The sequence below is a fragment of the Mustela lutreola genome, chromosome 5 (assembly GCF_030435805.1).
Source record: "Mustela lutreola isolate mMusLut2 chromosome 5, mMusLut2.pri, whole genome shotgun sequence".
NCBI lineage: Eukaryota > Metazoa > Chordata > Mammalia > Carnivora > Mustelidae > Mustela > Mustela lutreola.
Window position 1 is genome coordinate 957,750 of NC_081294.1, and position 15,671 is coordinate 973,420.

The 15,671-nt window shown below is 62.0% G+C and overlaps 1 protein-coding gene across 2 annotated transcripts in view; it reads right to left on the reverse strand.

The window, feature by feature from the left end:
* The window catches only part of LPCAT1 (lysophosphatidylcholine acyltransferase 1), a 44,074-nt gene that overhangs the window by 12,444 nt on the left and 15,959 nt on the right, over positions 1-15,671 (reverse strand). For both annotated transcript variants that reach the window (XM_059173584.1, XM_059173586.1), the window contains exons 2-7: positions 15,030-15,172; positions 9,210-9,424; positions 4,463-4,575; positions 3,379-3,439; positions 3,069-3,127; positions 1,124-1,158 (exon numbers count right to left, since the gene is read on the reverse strand). In XM_059173584.1, the coding sequence (XP_059029567.1) occupies positions 1,124-1,158; positions 3,069-3,127; positions 3,379-3,439; positions 4,463-4,575; positions 9,210-9,424; positions 15,030-15,172 (626 nt within the window). The remainder of the gene's footprint in view (positions 1-1,123; positions 1,159-3,068; positions 3,128-3,378; positions 3,440-4,462; positions 4,576-9,209; positions 9,425-15,029; positions 15,173-15,671) is intronic.

Here is a 15,671-nt window from a genome sequence, read left to right on the forward strand (position 1 = left end):
AATTCTGGGGTGAACTCTCCCAATGCCCATGTCCAGCCCCTGCAGGGCAGCTGCCTTGTTCAGGGCACACCATGCCCCCTCAGGCCAAGGCCAAGCCTCAACACTGTGATGAGAACGGGGCTACCCTTCTCAAACGGGGTTCCTCACTGGCCCCGCCAGATGCACCCCCTCCTGCGGCTGTCCTTTGCTGTACAGGTGCCCCTTCCCCACGTGTGTCCTCCGGCTCAGGAAACCTCGTCTATGTGACGCTGTCCCAGACCTGGCTGTCCCTAGGCCATGCAGACTCAACAGGTCCTAAGTCGTGCCATCTGCAAGGTCAGCCCCTGAGCTCCGGACCTCAGAACAAGTATCACCAACCTTTTCTCTATAGAAGTTAGAGATGGGGAGCCACCTGGAGCCTCTTGTCCTTGCACGAGACTCCTCTCCACAGCGGGCAACTGTGATCCAAACTCTCTCTCTATACACCCGACCTCTGACCATCATCACCAGCCCCAAGCCTGACCACCAGGGCCCGAAGGAGCCTCTTCACACGTTTCTCCCTGATGGCCCCTTGCTTCTCACCATCCAGCAATGCTAACGCTACGGGCCACAAATGCGGCCTCTCAGGGCACCCCTCGCCCCCACCCCCAGCATCCGTTCCAGACGCCTCACCCGGGGGCCCTGGGAGGGCTCTGCCTGGCCCCACCACTCACCCTTCTGCTGTGCCAGGTCAAACACTGGAACCACGGAGGCCTGCTGCCCTAGGACCCCGCGCCTCCCCTGCGCAGCCGTTCAAGAGAAGGGCTGTCCCTGCAGCTCTTTTGTTTTTTCTAGAGCTGCGGCCCGCGGCTGGGACGGTGGCCACCGAGCCAACAGGCACACGTGGGAAGGAAAGAAGGCGCACAGGCACCTTCCCCTGCAGTGGGAGACCGTTAACGTAGGCCCTGGAACCCGGGAGCGCGAACAGGCCCGGTTTGCACACCTAGTTTTCACAGCAGCAGAATCTAACTGCTGCCGTCAAGCGCCTGTGTTCAGAGCTTCCACATTTGCAAAAGTAACCGGAATGCAGGGCAGCGACTTGAGTGGCCCCTGTGCTTTCCCGCAGAACAGGACACACAATGTGACGGCACAGGGTCTGACTTACGCGCCGGGTCCTTGCCATGTCCACGTGATGGTGTCCTGGGGCAAGAAAGGAGCAAAACACGTCAGCCTGCTGCCAGGGACCGGGGGTCCCGACGCGAGCCCTTCCTTCTGTGCCGTGCCTGCCGTCTGTCCTGGCCCTCGACCTGGCCCACCTCTGACCCCAGAGAACGCCGGTACCCTCTTCTTCCCAAGTCCACTATGGAACCGGGGAGCAGGCGGGTGCCACGCAGATACACTCCTCTCCCCCCACGGCTCCAAGGTCGGCAGCTCTGACGTCGGCCTTAGCTGGCGCCCCAGCTGCGCTCTCCCGCCTCCCCTGTGCTCAAGGCGTCCCTGCCAACATCCGCTCACAGCCCAGGACCCGCTTTGGACGAGCCGTCCCAGTGACTGCTGTCCCCCATCACCATCGCCCACCACGTGAGGCTCACTCCAACCCACACGACCGCCGACCCCCAAGGCCCTGGCCTCCACTGGGGGCCAGAGATGAGCCCAGGCCTGCAGGGGAGCAGAAGAAACCACTGCGAGGCACTAAGTACGCCCAAAGCGCCCCCCCACCCAGTCTCAGCCACATTAGACACTCAGCTGGGGACGCTAGGGGACACAGACCCTGCTTCTGCCCTGACTCTGGTCCCACGTGAGCTTCTTTCTTCTAAAGTCCTGACACCCCCTGCTGGCTTCCCATGGGCTCAGGAAAAGCTGCCCGCCGCCGGGGATACCCCGGCCCCCTCCCTGCCCGTGGCCGCGGCTCCTCCGCATGGGTCCGTGCGCCCAGCTGGGAGCGGAGGCCCTTCCTGAAACTGGGCAGCTGAGGTCCGTGACAGACCGACGGGCTGAGGGCACACAGTGGCCATGCTGCTTCTCTGACAACTAAGCTGAACGCTTCTGGAATAACCCAGTAAAGGCAATTTGCTGAAAATAAGCCTATGAAATAGTGCGGCTCTTCTGTTTCAGGGACGCACTGTCAGAAGCCCCGTATCCGTCAGTTCGTGCGGCGGCGGGTTCTGACCGACACGGACTGACCAACCGCTTTCCCCTTGGAGAACCTCTTGTGCCGTCAGCACCTGGAGGCATAGGGTCTGCTGTGCAAATCTGGGAGCCTCCGGGTCTGGGCCAGAAGCAGGCGGCCAGCCCCTCGTGCCCACTGGTGTCACACGGAAGCATGCTGCCGTCTAGACGAGCAGCTCCGGGCCCCACGGTTCTGGGGCTGCTGAGTTTCCTTTTTGTCGTCATAAAGACACACGGTGACTGGTAGAAAGCTCGGTGTACCGAGCAAACCCACCTCGGTGTCCTCCATCGACAATCCAGGGCAGCCGAAACCCAGGCAGGGCCCAGGGACACGAGCCTTGGCCGGGAGAGCCTGATGCCCGTGCGGGTGCAAAACACACACCTGGAGGGGCCGTGGCCGAGCAGGACGCAACGGGTGCCGAGCGGCACCTGCAGGGGCTCGGGGCCCGCGCCGGGAGTGCGGCCAACTGAGCTGGACACATGTGGCATGGCCACAGGGCCCCCGGGGGAGGGGACAGCTGCAGCTGCTTTGACAGATGTGGAAGCGGATGCCATGCGAGGCTCTGGCCACAACCCATGGCCTTCCTGCCTCCCCCGAGCCGAGGCCCCGTCGAGATCACCAGGCGCTTGGGGCCCAGACGCCCCCTCCTGCGCTTTGCTCAGACAGAACAGGGGACACCCTCCGACGGACTCAGACGCAGCGGCAGAGGCCGGCTCGGTTCAGACTCGCTCACTTCCCTTCCCTCCCGCCGTCTGCAGCCTTTTGGGGTGTCGACTCTCTCAATGTCAGTTTCCCAGGTGACCCGGGAGCAAAGGCTGCCGAGGACGTGGGGGAACGGCTCACGTCAACTCAGCAGGACCCACTGGCAGGGAGGACGGGCCACCGCTTGGTGACCCGTGACAACAGGCAACTCACCACAGTCCCAGGAAAACACACTCACCAGTTCGTTTGGGTACCGCAGAACCACGGGCTGCACGGGGACCCCCGGGATGAAGGCGCCTGCAGGAAAAAGGGGCGTCATCTTACTTCGACGGCTGGGTTCCTCTCCCTGCACGTCTCATGCCGGGCCCGGAGAAACGAGGTTTTCTGCTACCCCTTCTTGGTGGATGGTCATTGGGTGCCCGGAAGGTTTCCTCAATGGGGGTGTGGGCTGAGTCACATCAGGGAAAACCACAGGCTCGCAGGGACCCAAGAGTGTCTCCCTGACTTGCTCAAGGAGGAAAAACAGAGAATTTAAGAAAATTACATACCGGGCTTGAAGGTAATGAGGCAGGTCCTGTTGGTACACGTTCCTTCTGGAAAAATCATTATCTTGGAATGAGAAGAGAAAAGGTCAGCTTTAAAGGAACGTAATCCAGAAATAGTCTGCTTTCTGCACTCCATACACGTTGAGATATTTTCGTCATTCTCAGCGCGGTTTAGGCACACAGCGGAAGCACGCCCGGCCGCGCTCCCTGGGCAGGAGTTCGCTACAACAAATCTGGGGGCCGGCACCCGCCTTCCAAGCGTGTGCGCGGGGCTGATCGCAGCCGCCGTGAGCCCAGCTGCCACCACCTGGATGTACCACCAGCACGCAGCATGGTCCCCCCAGGGGCAAAGCGCGACAAAGACACACAGCAGACGGCCCTGGGCTGAAGGTGTCGGGGCCAGGGCCAGCGCCGAGGCACAGCTGGGCCAGCAACCAGAAACCACAGAACCAGTGGTTAAACACATCCCCGCTGGGACTCCTGAATTCCTCTGGCTCCTGCTGACCTCCAGCCACATGACAGAAACTCAACCCTCCCCTCAGCACAGGGACTACAGCCCAGGTGGCTGCTTTGGACGTGGGGCAGCAGCCGAGCAGCCCGGACGTCACGACCCCTGGGGGCTGCCCGCGGGTGAGGGTGCCTGGCAGCCGGGCCTTCCATTCTCCAAGCACCCAGGACCCAGACAGCCCCAGGGCACTCCAGCTTCCGAGGCTCGGCTGGAAGAAATACAGCCGACATTGGCCGAGGCCGCAGCCCGGCCGCCCGCTGAAGTCCATCCTGATGCTCCCGAGGGAGCCGGGCTCACACGGACAAGCTCGGCCCGGGGTTCTTAGGGCCAAACAGCCACGCCTTATGGACTGGTGCGCACCAGAGGCCGTGTCTGCCGCGGGTCCGGGGATCGCCAAGCAGTCATTTTAGGAAAGACGCTTCGGGCACATCAGACACACGTACCTGCCTCGTTTGCCCCAATTTTACAGTTTCAGGACCAATAGTATCTGACACTCAGCACGATCCTGAACTCATGCCCTCGTCAAACACAAATGAAATGAAATGAATCCGGCCCCCAGCTCGAGGCTCACTGCATTACCTGTGGCCACTTTCCATTGGACTGTGCGCGCCTCCTGATCTCCTCCACGGTCTTCCTGCGGGAGTCCTGGTCGGACCGAGACACGAACACCGGCCGGATGTACTTTATCAGAGCTGCCCGGGGAGGAGAGGCACTGGTGTGGGAACGCACGGCTTCTGCCGCGTTCAGAGAGATACAGGGGGCTGCCCAAGGCACAGGGCAGAGGCGAGCCCCCCGGGACACCCCAAGGGCAGCAGTGTCCCTGAGGGTGGGCGGCAGGTCAATGCCCAATCATGGGGGATCAGGGAAATCACCGCGGCTCCCTCACACCATGGCATGCTGCCCACAACCCGCAAGGTCGAAAGTAGCACCACTGGTGTCTGCAGCCTGGAAAGGGAGAGAGCAAGGGCAGTAAGGCTGACCCCGCTGTGCGCGGAAGATGGAGCTGGGGGCAGGTCAACAGCTCCAGAGTCGGAAGGACCCAAGGCGCATGGCTTAAACCCCACCAGCCCGTCACGGGCAGAGCCGTCTCCCTCAAAGACACGGGCTAATGCGCTGACCCCGGGCACTGAGGACTGTGACTTTCTTTGGAAATCGGGCGTCTGCAGATGGGAGTCACGTTAAGATGACGTGGTAGCAGAGCAGGGTGAGCCGGACCCACGCCCGGTGTCCTTGCACGGAGGAGGACGTGGACGCAGAAGGCCATGGGGCGGCAGAGCCCAGGACCGGAGGGACGTGACCACAGCCACGGGAGGCCGAGGACGATGGGGAGCCGCCAACGGTGACGAAGGCCGGACAAGACCTCCCCCCAGAAGCTGCCCTGCTCACATCCTGGCTCGGGACTGCCGGCCCCCAGGACAGCAAGAGAATCAGCACCTGCTGTCTCCGGGTGCCCCAGGGCACTCACATGGCGGTGGTCCTGACCACCTTGGCACTGCTGGTGCGGCAGGTCGCTGCTCCTGTGACCAGACCTGAGGGCAGCGCCCACCCCACGGCTCTTGTGCCCGAGGTTCTGAAGGCGGGGACACACTTCTTAGAAGAGAAACCCCCAAGCTGACATGACAGCTGTCCTTAGCGAGGCGTCCTCTCCTGGGAAGGACAAGTGGGCGGCCGCAGTGGCCAGGCACCCCCATGGCAGTGAGACACATCCCCGCTGGGCCCAACATCAGCTTCGGACTTCTGAGCGTTCTAACTACTCACGAGGAATCGTGTGTCGTGACTCTTCTTCCTGGGAGGTCTTCCAAAAGGCAAAGACCTTTTAAAATTCATTAAAAAAAAAAAAAGACTCTACATGGTCATGCCCTCAGGACCCACAGTCTAGGCTGCACATGGGGCTCAGTGATGTTTTTTCTGGCACCTGGAATCTTCTTTCCTGTTCGTTCTCGCAGATTCCTGCGGACGGCGCTGGGAGCAGCACGTGGGGAAAGGGCCGAGGGGACCCCCAGGACAGGACAATGGGGAAGCGGCCCAGCTTCCTCCTGTCCGCGCCAGCTCTGCGCTGTCTTCCAGGGAGGGGGAGGAGGGGGGCAGGCTGGCCGGTCTCACTGAAGAGGGTCGGGCGTCACGAGTGCCCCTTTCTGGTGACATGAAGAGGCTGCCTCTTCACGATGCGTGGATACGCCGGAAGCTCCAGGCAGAGGTGGGGAGAAGCTCTCTGGGCTCCGAGGATGACGGGGTTTCATCCTCTGACTGGTATCTCAGACTCCCCTTCTTTTTGGGGACCCCCAGGTGAATCCCACTGGAGACCTCGTAACTGAACAGCTTGCTTCTGAAGACAGACGGGAAATATGGCCGCACGTCCGGTGAGCCCCACGCACTGTTGGGAACAAGGGCCTGGGGCGCTGTCCTGCCCGAAGACCATGAGACGCGGTCACCTCTGACACTGCCCGCATCTGTGAACGCCCAAGGGCCCACAGAAAGGACACTGGAAGTAAACCAACGACGTAAAAATGAGAATAATCCTTGGGCTGGGGCGCCTGGGTGGCTTAGTGGGTTAAGCCGCTGCCTTCGGCTCAGGTCATGATCCCAGGGTCCTGGGATCGAGCCCCGCATCGGGCTCTCTGCTCAGCGGGGAGCCTGCTTCCTCCTCTCTCTCTGCCTGCCTCTGCCTACTTGTGATCTCTGTCAAATAAAATAAATAAAATCTTTAAAAAAAAAATCCTTGGGCTGATCACTCTAACTGGTGGTCACAAATCTGAAGGGGACAATATTTTGAATATTTTTAACATTCATCCCTCCACCAAAGCTGTGGGCTGTCGAAGGATCCAGGAGCACCGAGTTAAACAACAAGGATGAGAAGAACCAGGAGGACGGGCCACTGGGAACGCCCCGGGCCGTGTGCTGCATGGGGCTGGGAAGCTGGGGGGGTGGGGCAGGGGCTTGTTCCAGCCCCCACGGTGGGAGGAGCCTCAGCCGCATTCCTGGGGGCCCGGTGTATTTACCTTCAAGACCCGGAAACCTCTAACCAACGGCCCGGCTCTCCCACACTCTTCTTTCTATGTCATCCCTGACGTGACTGGGACGCACGGTGAGGGGCCCCGCACACGGACGACAGGCTGGTGGCCCTCCCGAGGTTCGGTCCATGGTGGGGGGCGCGGAGCTCTGCTCTGACCTCGCAGCCCCCAGGACATGCAGCCAGTGGAGTTGGCTTTCGAACCCTGACCTTGGGATGTGGAGGACAAAGTGCCGCCGTGAGTCCCCATGACGCTAACTTGGGACTTGAGCCGTCACCGAAGGCAAGGCTTCGAGAAGGGTTTGTGTGATGTGTACATGAAGGAGGGGGAGGTGGCCCCCAAATCCCAGAACTTCCCCCAGAATGCTGACATTCCACAGCCTGAAGCTTAAAACCGAAAAGGGGGAATCGCAATGAAATGACAGAACGGAAGTGGCTTCCCGCACCCTCGGTCGGGGCCCACGCTGCCTCACACTCGGGAGCCTACAACACCCTCTCAGCGCTTCCTAGAAAGAACCTAAAACGTATACCATGTTCCCTCGCAACCAGCCCCCGAACACCATCACAAGCAGGGAACTCAGGAGAGATCCAAGGAGGCGGTCAGGGTGTGGACCCTATGCCCCAGGCGCTGCGGCACCAGCAGCACGTGCCTCCCGCCGGACCAGAATCCTCGGTGGATGCACTCGTGGTCTGAACGGTGAGGCAGGCAGAGGAGACGGACGGCGGTGTGGCCTCCCCTCCCCCAGGAGCAGCCTAGAGGAAGCAGGGCTGGGTGGCAAGCCCAGGAACAGAAGGCAGGGGGACAGGAATCAAGAGTGGGTGGGCTGCCCTGCAGGGCACCTGGACAGCTCCGGCGCGTGGGCCTGGCTGGGAGGGCGCAGGTGCTCTCATCTGTAAAGTGACTCCGCGCATTCCCTAGAGTTCCTAGTGATGGTGCAGTGCACCCCAAAATGATGTGCCCACATTCTAAGCCCTAGGACCCGTGCGTGAAACCTTGTTCAGGAAAGCAGTCTTTGCAGATGTAATCAGTTACGTACCTGGAGATGAGAGTACCCTAGGTTACCAAAGACAAGTGTCCTTGTGCGAGACGCACAGGGACATACGCAGGGGAGGCCTGGGGGGAGGGGGCGGGGCAGGGGGACTCCGCCACAGCCCTGGGGCTACCTGGGGGCCAGGGGCCGGAAGAGGCAGGAAGGACTGTCCCTGAAAACCTCGGGAGGAGCGAGGCTTTGGACACTTTGACCTTGACTTCTGGCTCCAGGACTGCAAGTGTAAGTTTCTCCTCTCATGCCAGGAGCCGGGGGATCTCTCACGTGGCCGAGGGACACCTGCACACCTGGGCTTTCGGTCCCTGTAACCAGTGCCCGGGGACAGACACTTCTATGGCCATGGGGTACAGGGCCTGCACTTGCCACGGACCAAACCTGAGCAGCCACTTGGACACATGACGCTTGAGGACGTGTGTGTGTGCGTGTGTGTGTGCGCGCGTGTGCGTGTGAACCCACTGAAACCCACGAGAACTAACGTTACAGAGAAGCCGCAGTAGAGGGACGAGACGAGACTCAAGGGCAACTGCCTATTTCATGTGGGTGCGACCTGCACTGACCGGCAGGGTGGGGGCTCGCCCACTGCCGGGGTGGGGGGGGAATGGGGGAACACGGCACTCACTCCCAGCAGGTTGGGGGGTCTCACTCACTCCCAGCAGGATGGGGGGGTCTCACTCACTCCCAGCGGGTTGGGGGGTCTCACTCACTTCCAGCAGGATGGGGGGTCTCACTCACTCCCAGCGGGTTGGGGGGTCTCACTCACTCCCAGCAGGATGGGGGGTCTTACTCACTCCCAGCAGGATGGGGGTCTTACTCACCCCCAGCAGGATGGGGGGTCTCACTCACTCCCAGCAGGATGGGGGGCGTCTCACTCACCCCCAGCAGGTTGGGGGGTCTTACTCACCCCCAGCAGGATGGGGGGGGTCTCACTCACTCCCAGCAGGATGGGGGGCATCTCACTCACTCCCAGCAGGATGGGGGGTGTCTCACTCACTCCCAGCAGGATGGGGGGGTCTCACTCACTCCCAGTGGGTTGGGGGGTCTCACTCACTCCCAGCGGGTTGGGGGTCTCACTCACTCCCAGCAGTATGGGGGTCTTACTCACCCCCAGCAGGATGGGGGGTCTCACTCACTCCCAGCAGGATGGGGGGGGTCTCACTCACTCCCAGCAGGATGGGGGGGTCTCACTCACTCCCAGCAGGATGGGGGGTCTCACTCACCCCCAGCAGGATGGGGGGGGTCTCACCCACTCCCGGGGGGGCTCACTCACTTCCCCATATCGGGATGTCTCTGCTCTCCGCCTTCATCACGATGGACGACATCGTCAGGGTGACAGCGATGGCATCGAAGTAGGAGGAGTGTGGAGCCAGCGTGAGGATGGCGGCTTCTGACGGAGAGGCCTGCTGACCCTTCATGACCACCCAGTGGAAGCCTCCGGAAAACCACATGGTGCGCATGATGGCCTTGAGCAGGAAATCCATTACCCTGCAAGAGACAGTGCTGCGGTCACGCCAGGCCGGAGCTGGGGGTCTAGGGCACCGCGCTCAGCTTGCCAGCGCAAGGCCGACCGTGGGGACAGGGACGCTGGGAGCTCAGTGCCAACCTCCGGCGGTCAGCCAGGGCACTCCAGGCCCCTCCAGACCCCCAACAGCGGCTACTGGGGTGTCCGGAGGAGAGAAAACAAGAGATGCTGAGCTTCCCCTCCCCTCTACTAGACGGGCCGTGGGATGCCTTTTTATCAATTTGTCCAAGAAAACAGAAGTGCTGACCGCGGCACGATACAGCAGCACGAGGACGACGCGGAGTCCGGAGCTGTGCAGCAGAGCAAGGACACAGCACGTGGGAGCCACTGGGGCTGCCAGCGCCGGACGGTGATTCATCATGAAACAAACCCATTAAACTATCTAGAACGTAATTAAAATAGGGGGCGACGCTGGGGCTGAGACTGAGCCACTCCTGTCCCTGCCCTGGAGGGTCCTGAGGTCTGGGAATCGGTGACCCGATGCCCCATTGCTAAAGCAACCCTCTTCTGGACGAAACTCGATGGATGATAAATGTGGGAAATTAAATAGCCGCCAGTCCAGCTTAACCGAACAGCTTCCTACTTGTTTTCACACGTGCGAGCGAGCAGACCCTTAAACCCTCCCACCACCTGCACTGGCTGCAGAGGGGCGAGGACCCACATCCCTGACAGCGCACAGAGGCGCCCACGAGCGGCCCCGGGCCGCCAGCTCCGCAGCCCAGGGAGAAGGGTGGCCGCATGTCACGCAGACAACTAGACTGCCTGACAAGCACGAGCCCGAAACCTCACTGGATTGACCCCTATGGGGCTCAAAACTGTCTCAAGAGAATTCCAGAAGAGGAGGCCCAACGGCGCTGAATGGGGACCGAGCCCAGAGGAGCCCTGTGCCCCTCGTGGAGCTCCTGCAGGAGGCCCCCATGTGCACGGCGACCAGTCGCTGTGTGGCGCATGCCGAGATGCTGGGCCGGGCTCCGACGCCGTCTCCGGAACCGGGCGTGACCACAGCTGCGCACTCATCTGTCCAGCCGCGTATGCTTAAATACACTCCTCGGCACACACGCTACCTTGCATAAGAACACGTTCCTACAAAAGTCACGAGACAGCCACCGGTATGCAAGGAGAAATGAGGCCTGGGGGAGGCTGCCGTGGGACCGAGAGCCGCCCGGGGGAGTCAGAGTCAGGGGCACACAGAGGGAGCCACTCGTAAGTGTGGACCAAATCCCGGTGTGCCCGTGAGAGGCACCCCCACCCCAGGTCAAAGGCCAAACCGCATGAAACAGAAACGGGAGCAGAGAGTGGACGCAGGACCCCCAAGGACACTCTCGGGGGCTCGGACGCCCAAGGACACTCTCGGGGGCACAGGACGCCCAAGGACACTCTCGGGGGGCTCGGAGGAGTCCCAGTCCCGGTGAGGCCCTGCAGCCTGCAGACGTGGACACAGGCCTCAGAACCATGCCTGCGTGGACCGTAGCCCGCCTGACACCTCCGCCTCCGTCAGCCCATCCGCGGCCGAGGTGGCCAGTGACAAGCCCGAGGGGCTCACGGAGTGATTCCCAGGAGCGGTGACGCGGGAGACAATCCACACGCACCAGCAGGGACTGCCGGCCCTTCCTGCCTCCCCTGCTCGTCACCCGGGGGGCACCCTGGAACCCGAGACGCCAGCATGACCAGCCAAGCGGCAGAGAAGAGACTCTGGCGTGAGGACATGAAGTGGCAAGTACCAGAAGGGAGGCTGGGCGTCCACGCTCTCCTCAGGCTGTTCCGGAACCCGGGCCGGGGCGCCGTGAAGAGCGGCCGAGAATAAGAACACACTCTGAGCGATCCAGTATCCAGGCCCCCAGGAGCCTGTTCCCGGGGAGGCTGGAGGTCTCCGGAATGTGCCGGAGAAAAAGGTCAGCAGTGCAGACAGGAAGAGAACAGTTTCTTACAGTTGAAGACAGACAGACCTTCAGCACCTCTGCAGGGAGCAGAACGAACTCCAGACAAGACGACAGACTCCTACGATTTCCTTGGAAAACTGATCCGATTCCGGGGGGAAGAGAGAAGGGTCCCCAACTCGCAGCGAGTACCAAGCAGACTCCCTGAGCAGCACCGCCGAAGCTGCCGGCAGCTTTGTGACTCTGGGGCCGTAAGATCTGGAATCCGTGGTTCTCTGCCCAGACCAGCTCCCCATCAGCATTGAGGGGAGAGCGAAGACACATGAAGACACATTCAGAAATGCACCTGAGTTTCTCCTGCTTGTCCTCTTTCTGAGACAAAACCTACACTCCAGGAAATCTTGGGAGGGAAAAACGAGAAAAAAAGAAAGAAAACCCCCAAACCAGGCCCCGGAGATAGATCATGCCCAAAAAGCGTGCAGGAAAGCACTGCACCTGGCAGAAAAGGGACACGTGAGGAGCCGGGGGCTCCGGGACCCTCTGGGGGGACAGCGTGACCCCAGCAAGCTGGCGAGACCACGAGGGGGTCAGAGCTGGGAGGCTCAGGGCTCACCATTCTGTACTAATACAGGCAAAGCAAGAGTCTGACTGTAGCTGGAAAGAAGGTTAAATGAGGTCACGGCGCGAGGGAACTGGTTTCCTGGCAGGAGGGAGCCCAGAGCTCTCCTTGGGGGCCAGGGGAGCCCAGCGAGGGGGCACCGTCTGCTGGCACGCGCATTCCCGACTGCCAGCCTCCGGAACCTTCTGTCGTTTAGGCCCCCAGCCTGTGGCACGTGGTTCCAGTGGCCGGAGCTGCAACACCCTCTAAGCACGTGAGCCGAGGGGCAGCCGCCAGAGGACACTGCCGGCCGCTGGTCAGGTTTGCAAGACGCTCTGGGGTGTACAGTCATTTGTCGTTTGGAAGGAACTCCGAGTATATGTCTTTGTGGGATTGTCTCATTCTTCCTTTCATCGAGAACCGGAGGCTTTTATCTTAAGACGTCTGAGTGACACGAACGCCTCCAGCACAAATCCTCCCGGCCGGGACATCACCGACTCCAGTCCGCCCGGCCCTGCCCAGCGCAGCCCCGCGCCTCCCACCGGACCCCACGAGGGCTCTTCCGTCCCAGCCTGCGGACGCCGAAACCTGTTGTTCCGAAGCCCTCTTCCACCCGCCTCGCCGGTCCCCGCGTCAGGCACATGTCACCCTGCTCTCCTTGAAGGCACTCTGTGTTGACCCAGGGCAGGGCAGCGCATGGAGTTCCTGAAAAATACTGCTGCACGGAGACCTCGAGGGCGTATGGCTCGCGCCCCACCAGCAGCCTGTCTATCCGTGTGCGCACACACACGTGTCCCTCGTGGACACAGATGTGCACATACATGGTTGCACACATGATGCACTTTTGCATGCACACAACACTCACACACGTGCATGTATGCACACGCCCACACTCGCCCCCACACACAGACACACGTGTTCACGGAAGGCACTGCACACAGGCCCGCACACCCGCACAGGCATGTACACAGGCTTGCACAACCTAAACACGTGAACACAGCACTGTGCAGTCCCCTCACATGCAGACACCCAGAGCTCTCACGAACCCTGAGACGCGTCCATATCTTGCCCTGAAGTCTGCCGCTCGGGCGCACACTATAGGCACACGCGGCACCTGGGGAGCCGGGCCGTGGGCGCCAGTTGGCGGCCCCCGTATCATCCACCGAGCCCAGCAGAGCTGCACGGAGCCGGCCCGGGGGCAACGGAGTCCAGCCCGGAGTCCGCACTTGGCAAAGAGAATCCGCAGGGGGTGCGTGAACAGGCAGGAGGGAGCCCAGCCCGGGGGGAGCAGAGGAGGGGAGCAGACCAGTGCCGGAGGGACGGCCGCCCTATCACCAGACCCCGAACTCTTAGATCTGTCATCAGTCAAAAATTCTCCAGCTACAGATCCGCAACCTAGCAAGACCGAAATTCTGATTCCTGTCTGGTCCAGGTTTATTTTGCTGGATTATATATTTGACACTAAACTCATATTTTAGGATTAAAACATTTAAGAAAATCCTCAAGGTAAAGCATGTCCGTCACAGAGAATTAAGGAATCTGAACAAGCCAGAAGGAGCACTGGAAGCCGGTGATGTCCCCAGCGCCCGGGGGGGCCACCGCCGACAGGACCCGCCCCTCCCCCTCTCCGGCCCCCCAACTCACTCTCTCCTCCCTTGACCCACGCCCACTCTCTCTCCCAATACTCAGTCCCTCTCCCCCTCACCCCTACACTCACTCCCTCACTCCCGACCCACGTGCTAGCACCCCTAGGCCAGGTGCCACCCTGGAGCTGGCATGGGAACGGATCACGGCCTGCCTTCGGGTCTCCCAGGGAGGAAGACCGTGGTACACTGGACTCTGACGTGGTCTAAGCACGTGAACACAGGGAGGGGTGCACACCAGGACCCACCGTGCGGGCTCCCGGTCAGGGCCATGCACACTCCTCGCGGGCTCGAGCTCACGGGCAAACCCATGACTCGAAATTCCATCTCTGCTGCACGTGTGACGGTCACGTGTGCCCAGGGCAGGTGCACGTCCACAGAACCAGCCTCAAGGGCCAGTGCCAGGTCCCACCTGCCTCTGCGGGGCACCGTGTTCCTGCCGGCCAGACGCTTCCTAGGCCCAGGAGGTCTGAGCCCATCTGCTAAGCCCATGAAGGGCCGGGAGCAAATGTTTTGGGTTCTGTGGGCCACACAGCGTCTGTGTCCGAGGGGCTCAGCGCCAGTGAAACTGTGTGTAAACCGGGCAGCGGCCGGGGGTGGCCTGGGGAGAGGGAGCCCTGCGCAAGGCTGCCGTTTCTGCTCCTGCGTCAACTGTTCCAGGACCCCAAGAGGGTGACGAGAGGTGCGGACAGCGGGCAGCTTTCAACAGAACGACAACTTCTGAGACGCCAGAGATACTTATCAGGGTCCTTGCCTCCTGGCGCTTTCTTCAGCGACGGCGGATGCTCTGGTTCACGAGCAGCTTCACGGAGGAGCGAGGGGACACTCTGAGAGAAGCTTCTGAGGCCCACGCTGTGTCTCCAGCTATGGTGTGCTCAGAACGTGGGTGCCCAGTGACCTGGTCTGCTGAGCGTTGGACGCAGGGCTCTGCTTCAGGTCATGGTCTCAGGGTCCTGGGACGGAGCCCCGCACCCAGCTCTGGGCTCAGCAGGGAGCCTGCTTGGGGTTCTTTCTCCTCCTCTGCCCCTCCTTGTTTGTGCGCACACGTACGTGCACACGCACGCTCTCAAATGAGCCGTAAGAAAAGATGCATTCAGAATGTGGCCTTCCAGCTACTCAACACGTAGCCACAAGGAAACTTCTGGGTCCACGGGGGGACAAGGGGACACCTGAGCCCATAGAGACCAGACCGGCACACGGGACACATGTTGGCTGACATGCAGCCTTCGGGGGCTGGGGGCGTGGGAACACGTGGGGAGCTTCGGTGCCGAGGGCGCGGCGGCAGCGGCCACGTCGCCTGCGGGACCCTGGAGGACCCCTCAGAGCGGGATGGGGGCAGCGGGTGCTAGCGAACGGGACCGGCCACCCCGACCCGCCACGGCCTCCCGGACGGGAGACGTTGTGGGAGGACGGAGGGCCACGTCCAAGAGGCTGCCCACGAGGGACTCACTTGCGCCAGGCGGCCGGGGGCTGCTCGGGGTCCCCGTCCACGCAGCGCAGCGACGCCAAGAACGTGAAGGGCCAGGCCAGCAGCATCGTGGCCACGACGAGCAGCAGCCGCAGCGGGAAGAGCGTCAGCGACATGAGCACCACCTGCAACAACAGAGCTGAGGTCACTGCCGAGTCCGCCACCACGGAGCCCGACCTCCGCGCCCCGCGTGGGAAGCCGGCCCAGGTCACCATGGAGCCCGACCTCCGCGCCCCGCGTGGGAAGCCGGCCCAGGTCAGCACGGAACCCGACCTCCGCGCCCCGCGTGGGAAGCCGGCCCAGGCCCACGCGGAACGCCGCGCCTGCCCCAGCCCAGGGCGCGGCCCTTGCTCAACAGGGGGGTGCGTGGGCAGGGGTATCCCGCGAGGGTCTCCGACCGTGGTGCCGCGCCCCTTCCCCCTTCAGCCTCAAGGCCCTAGGCTGGGAGCAGCAGGTGGATAGTGGGGCTCCCCGACCCCGGTCTGAGCCCCTCTCTGGCCCAGCCCAGCACACGCACCCTGCTCTGCTGAGCCTTCCCGAGTCCCTCCCAGCGTGGGGCTGCCACGCGGAGGGCAGCAGGTGCAGAGCCGCTCAGGACTGTGGACCACAAGGAAGACCAGGGGC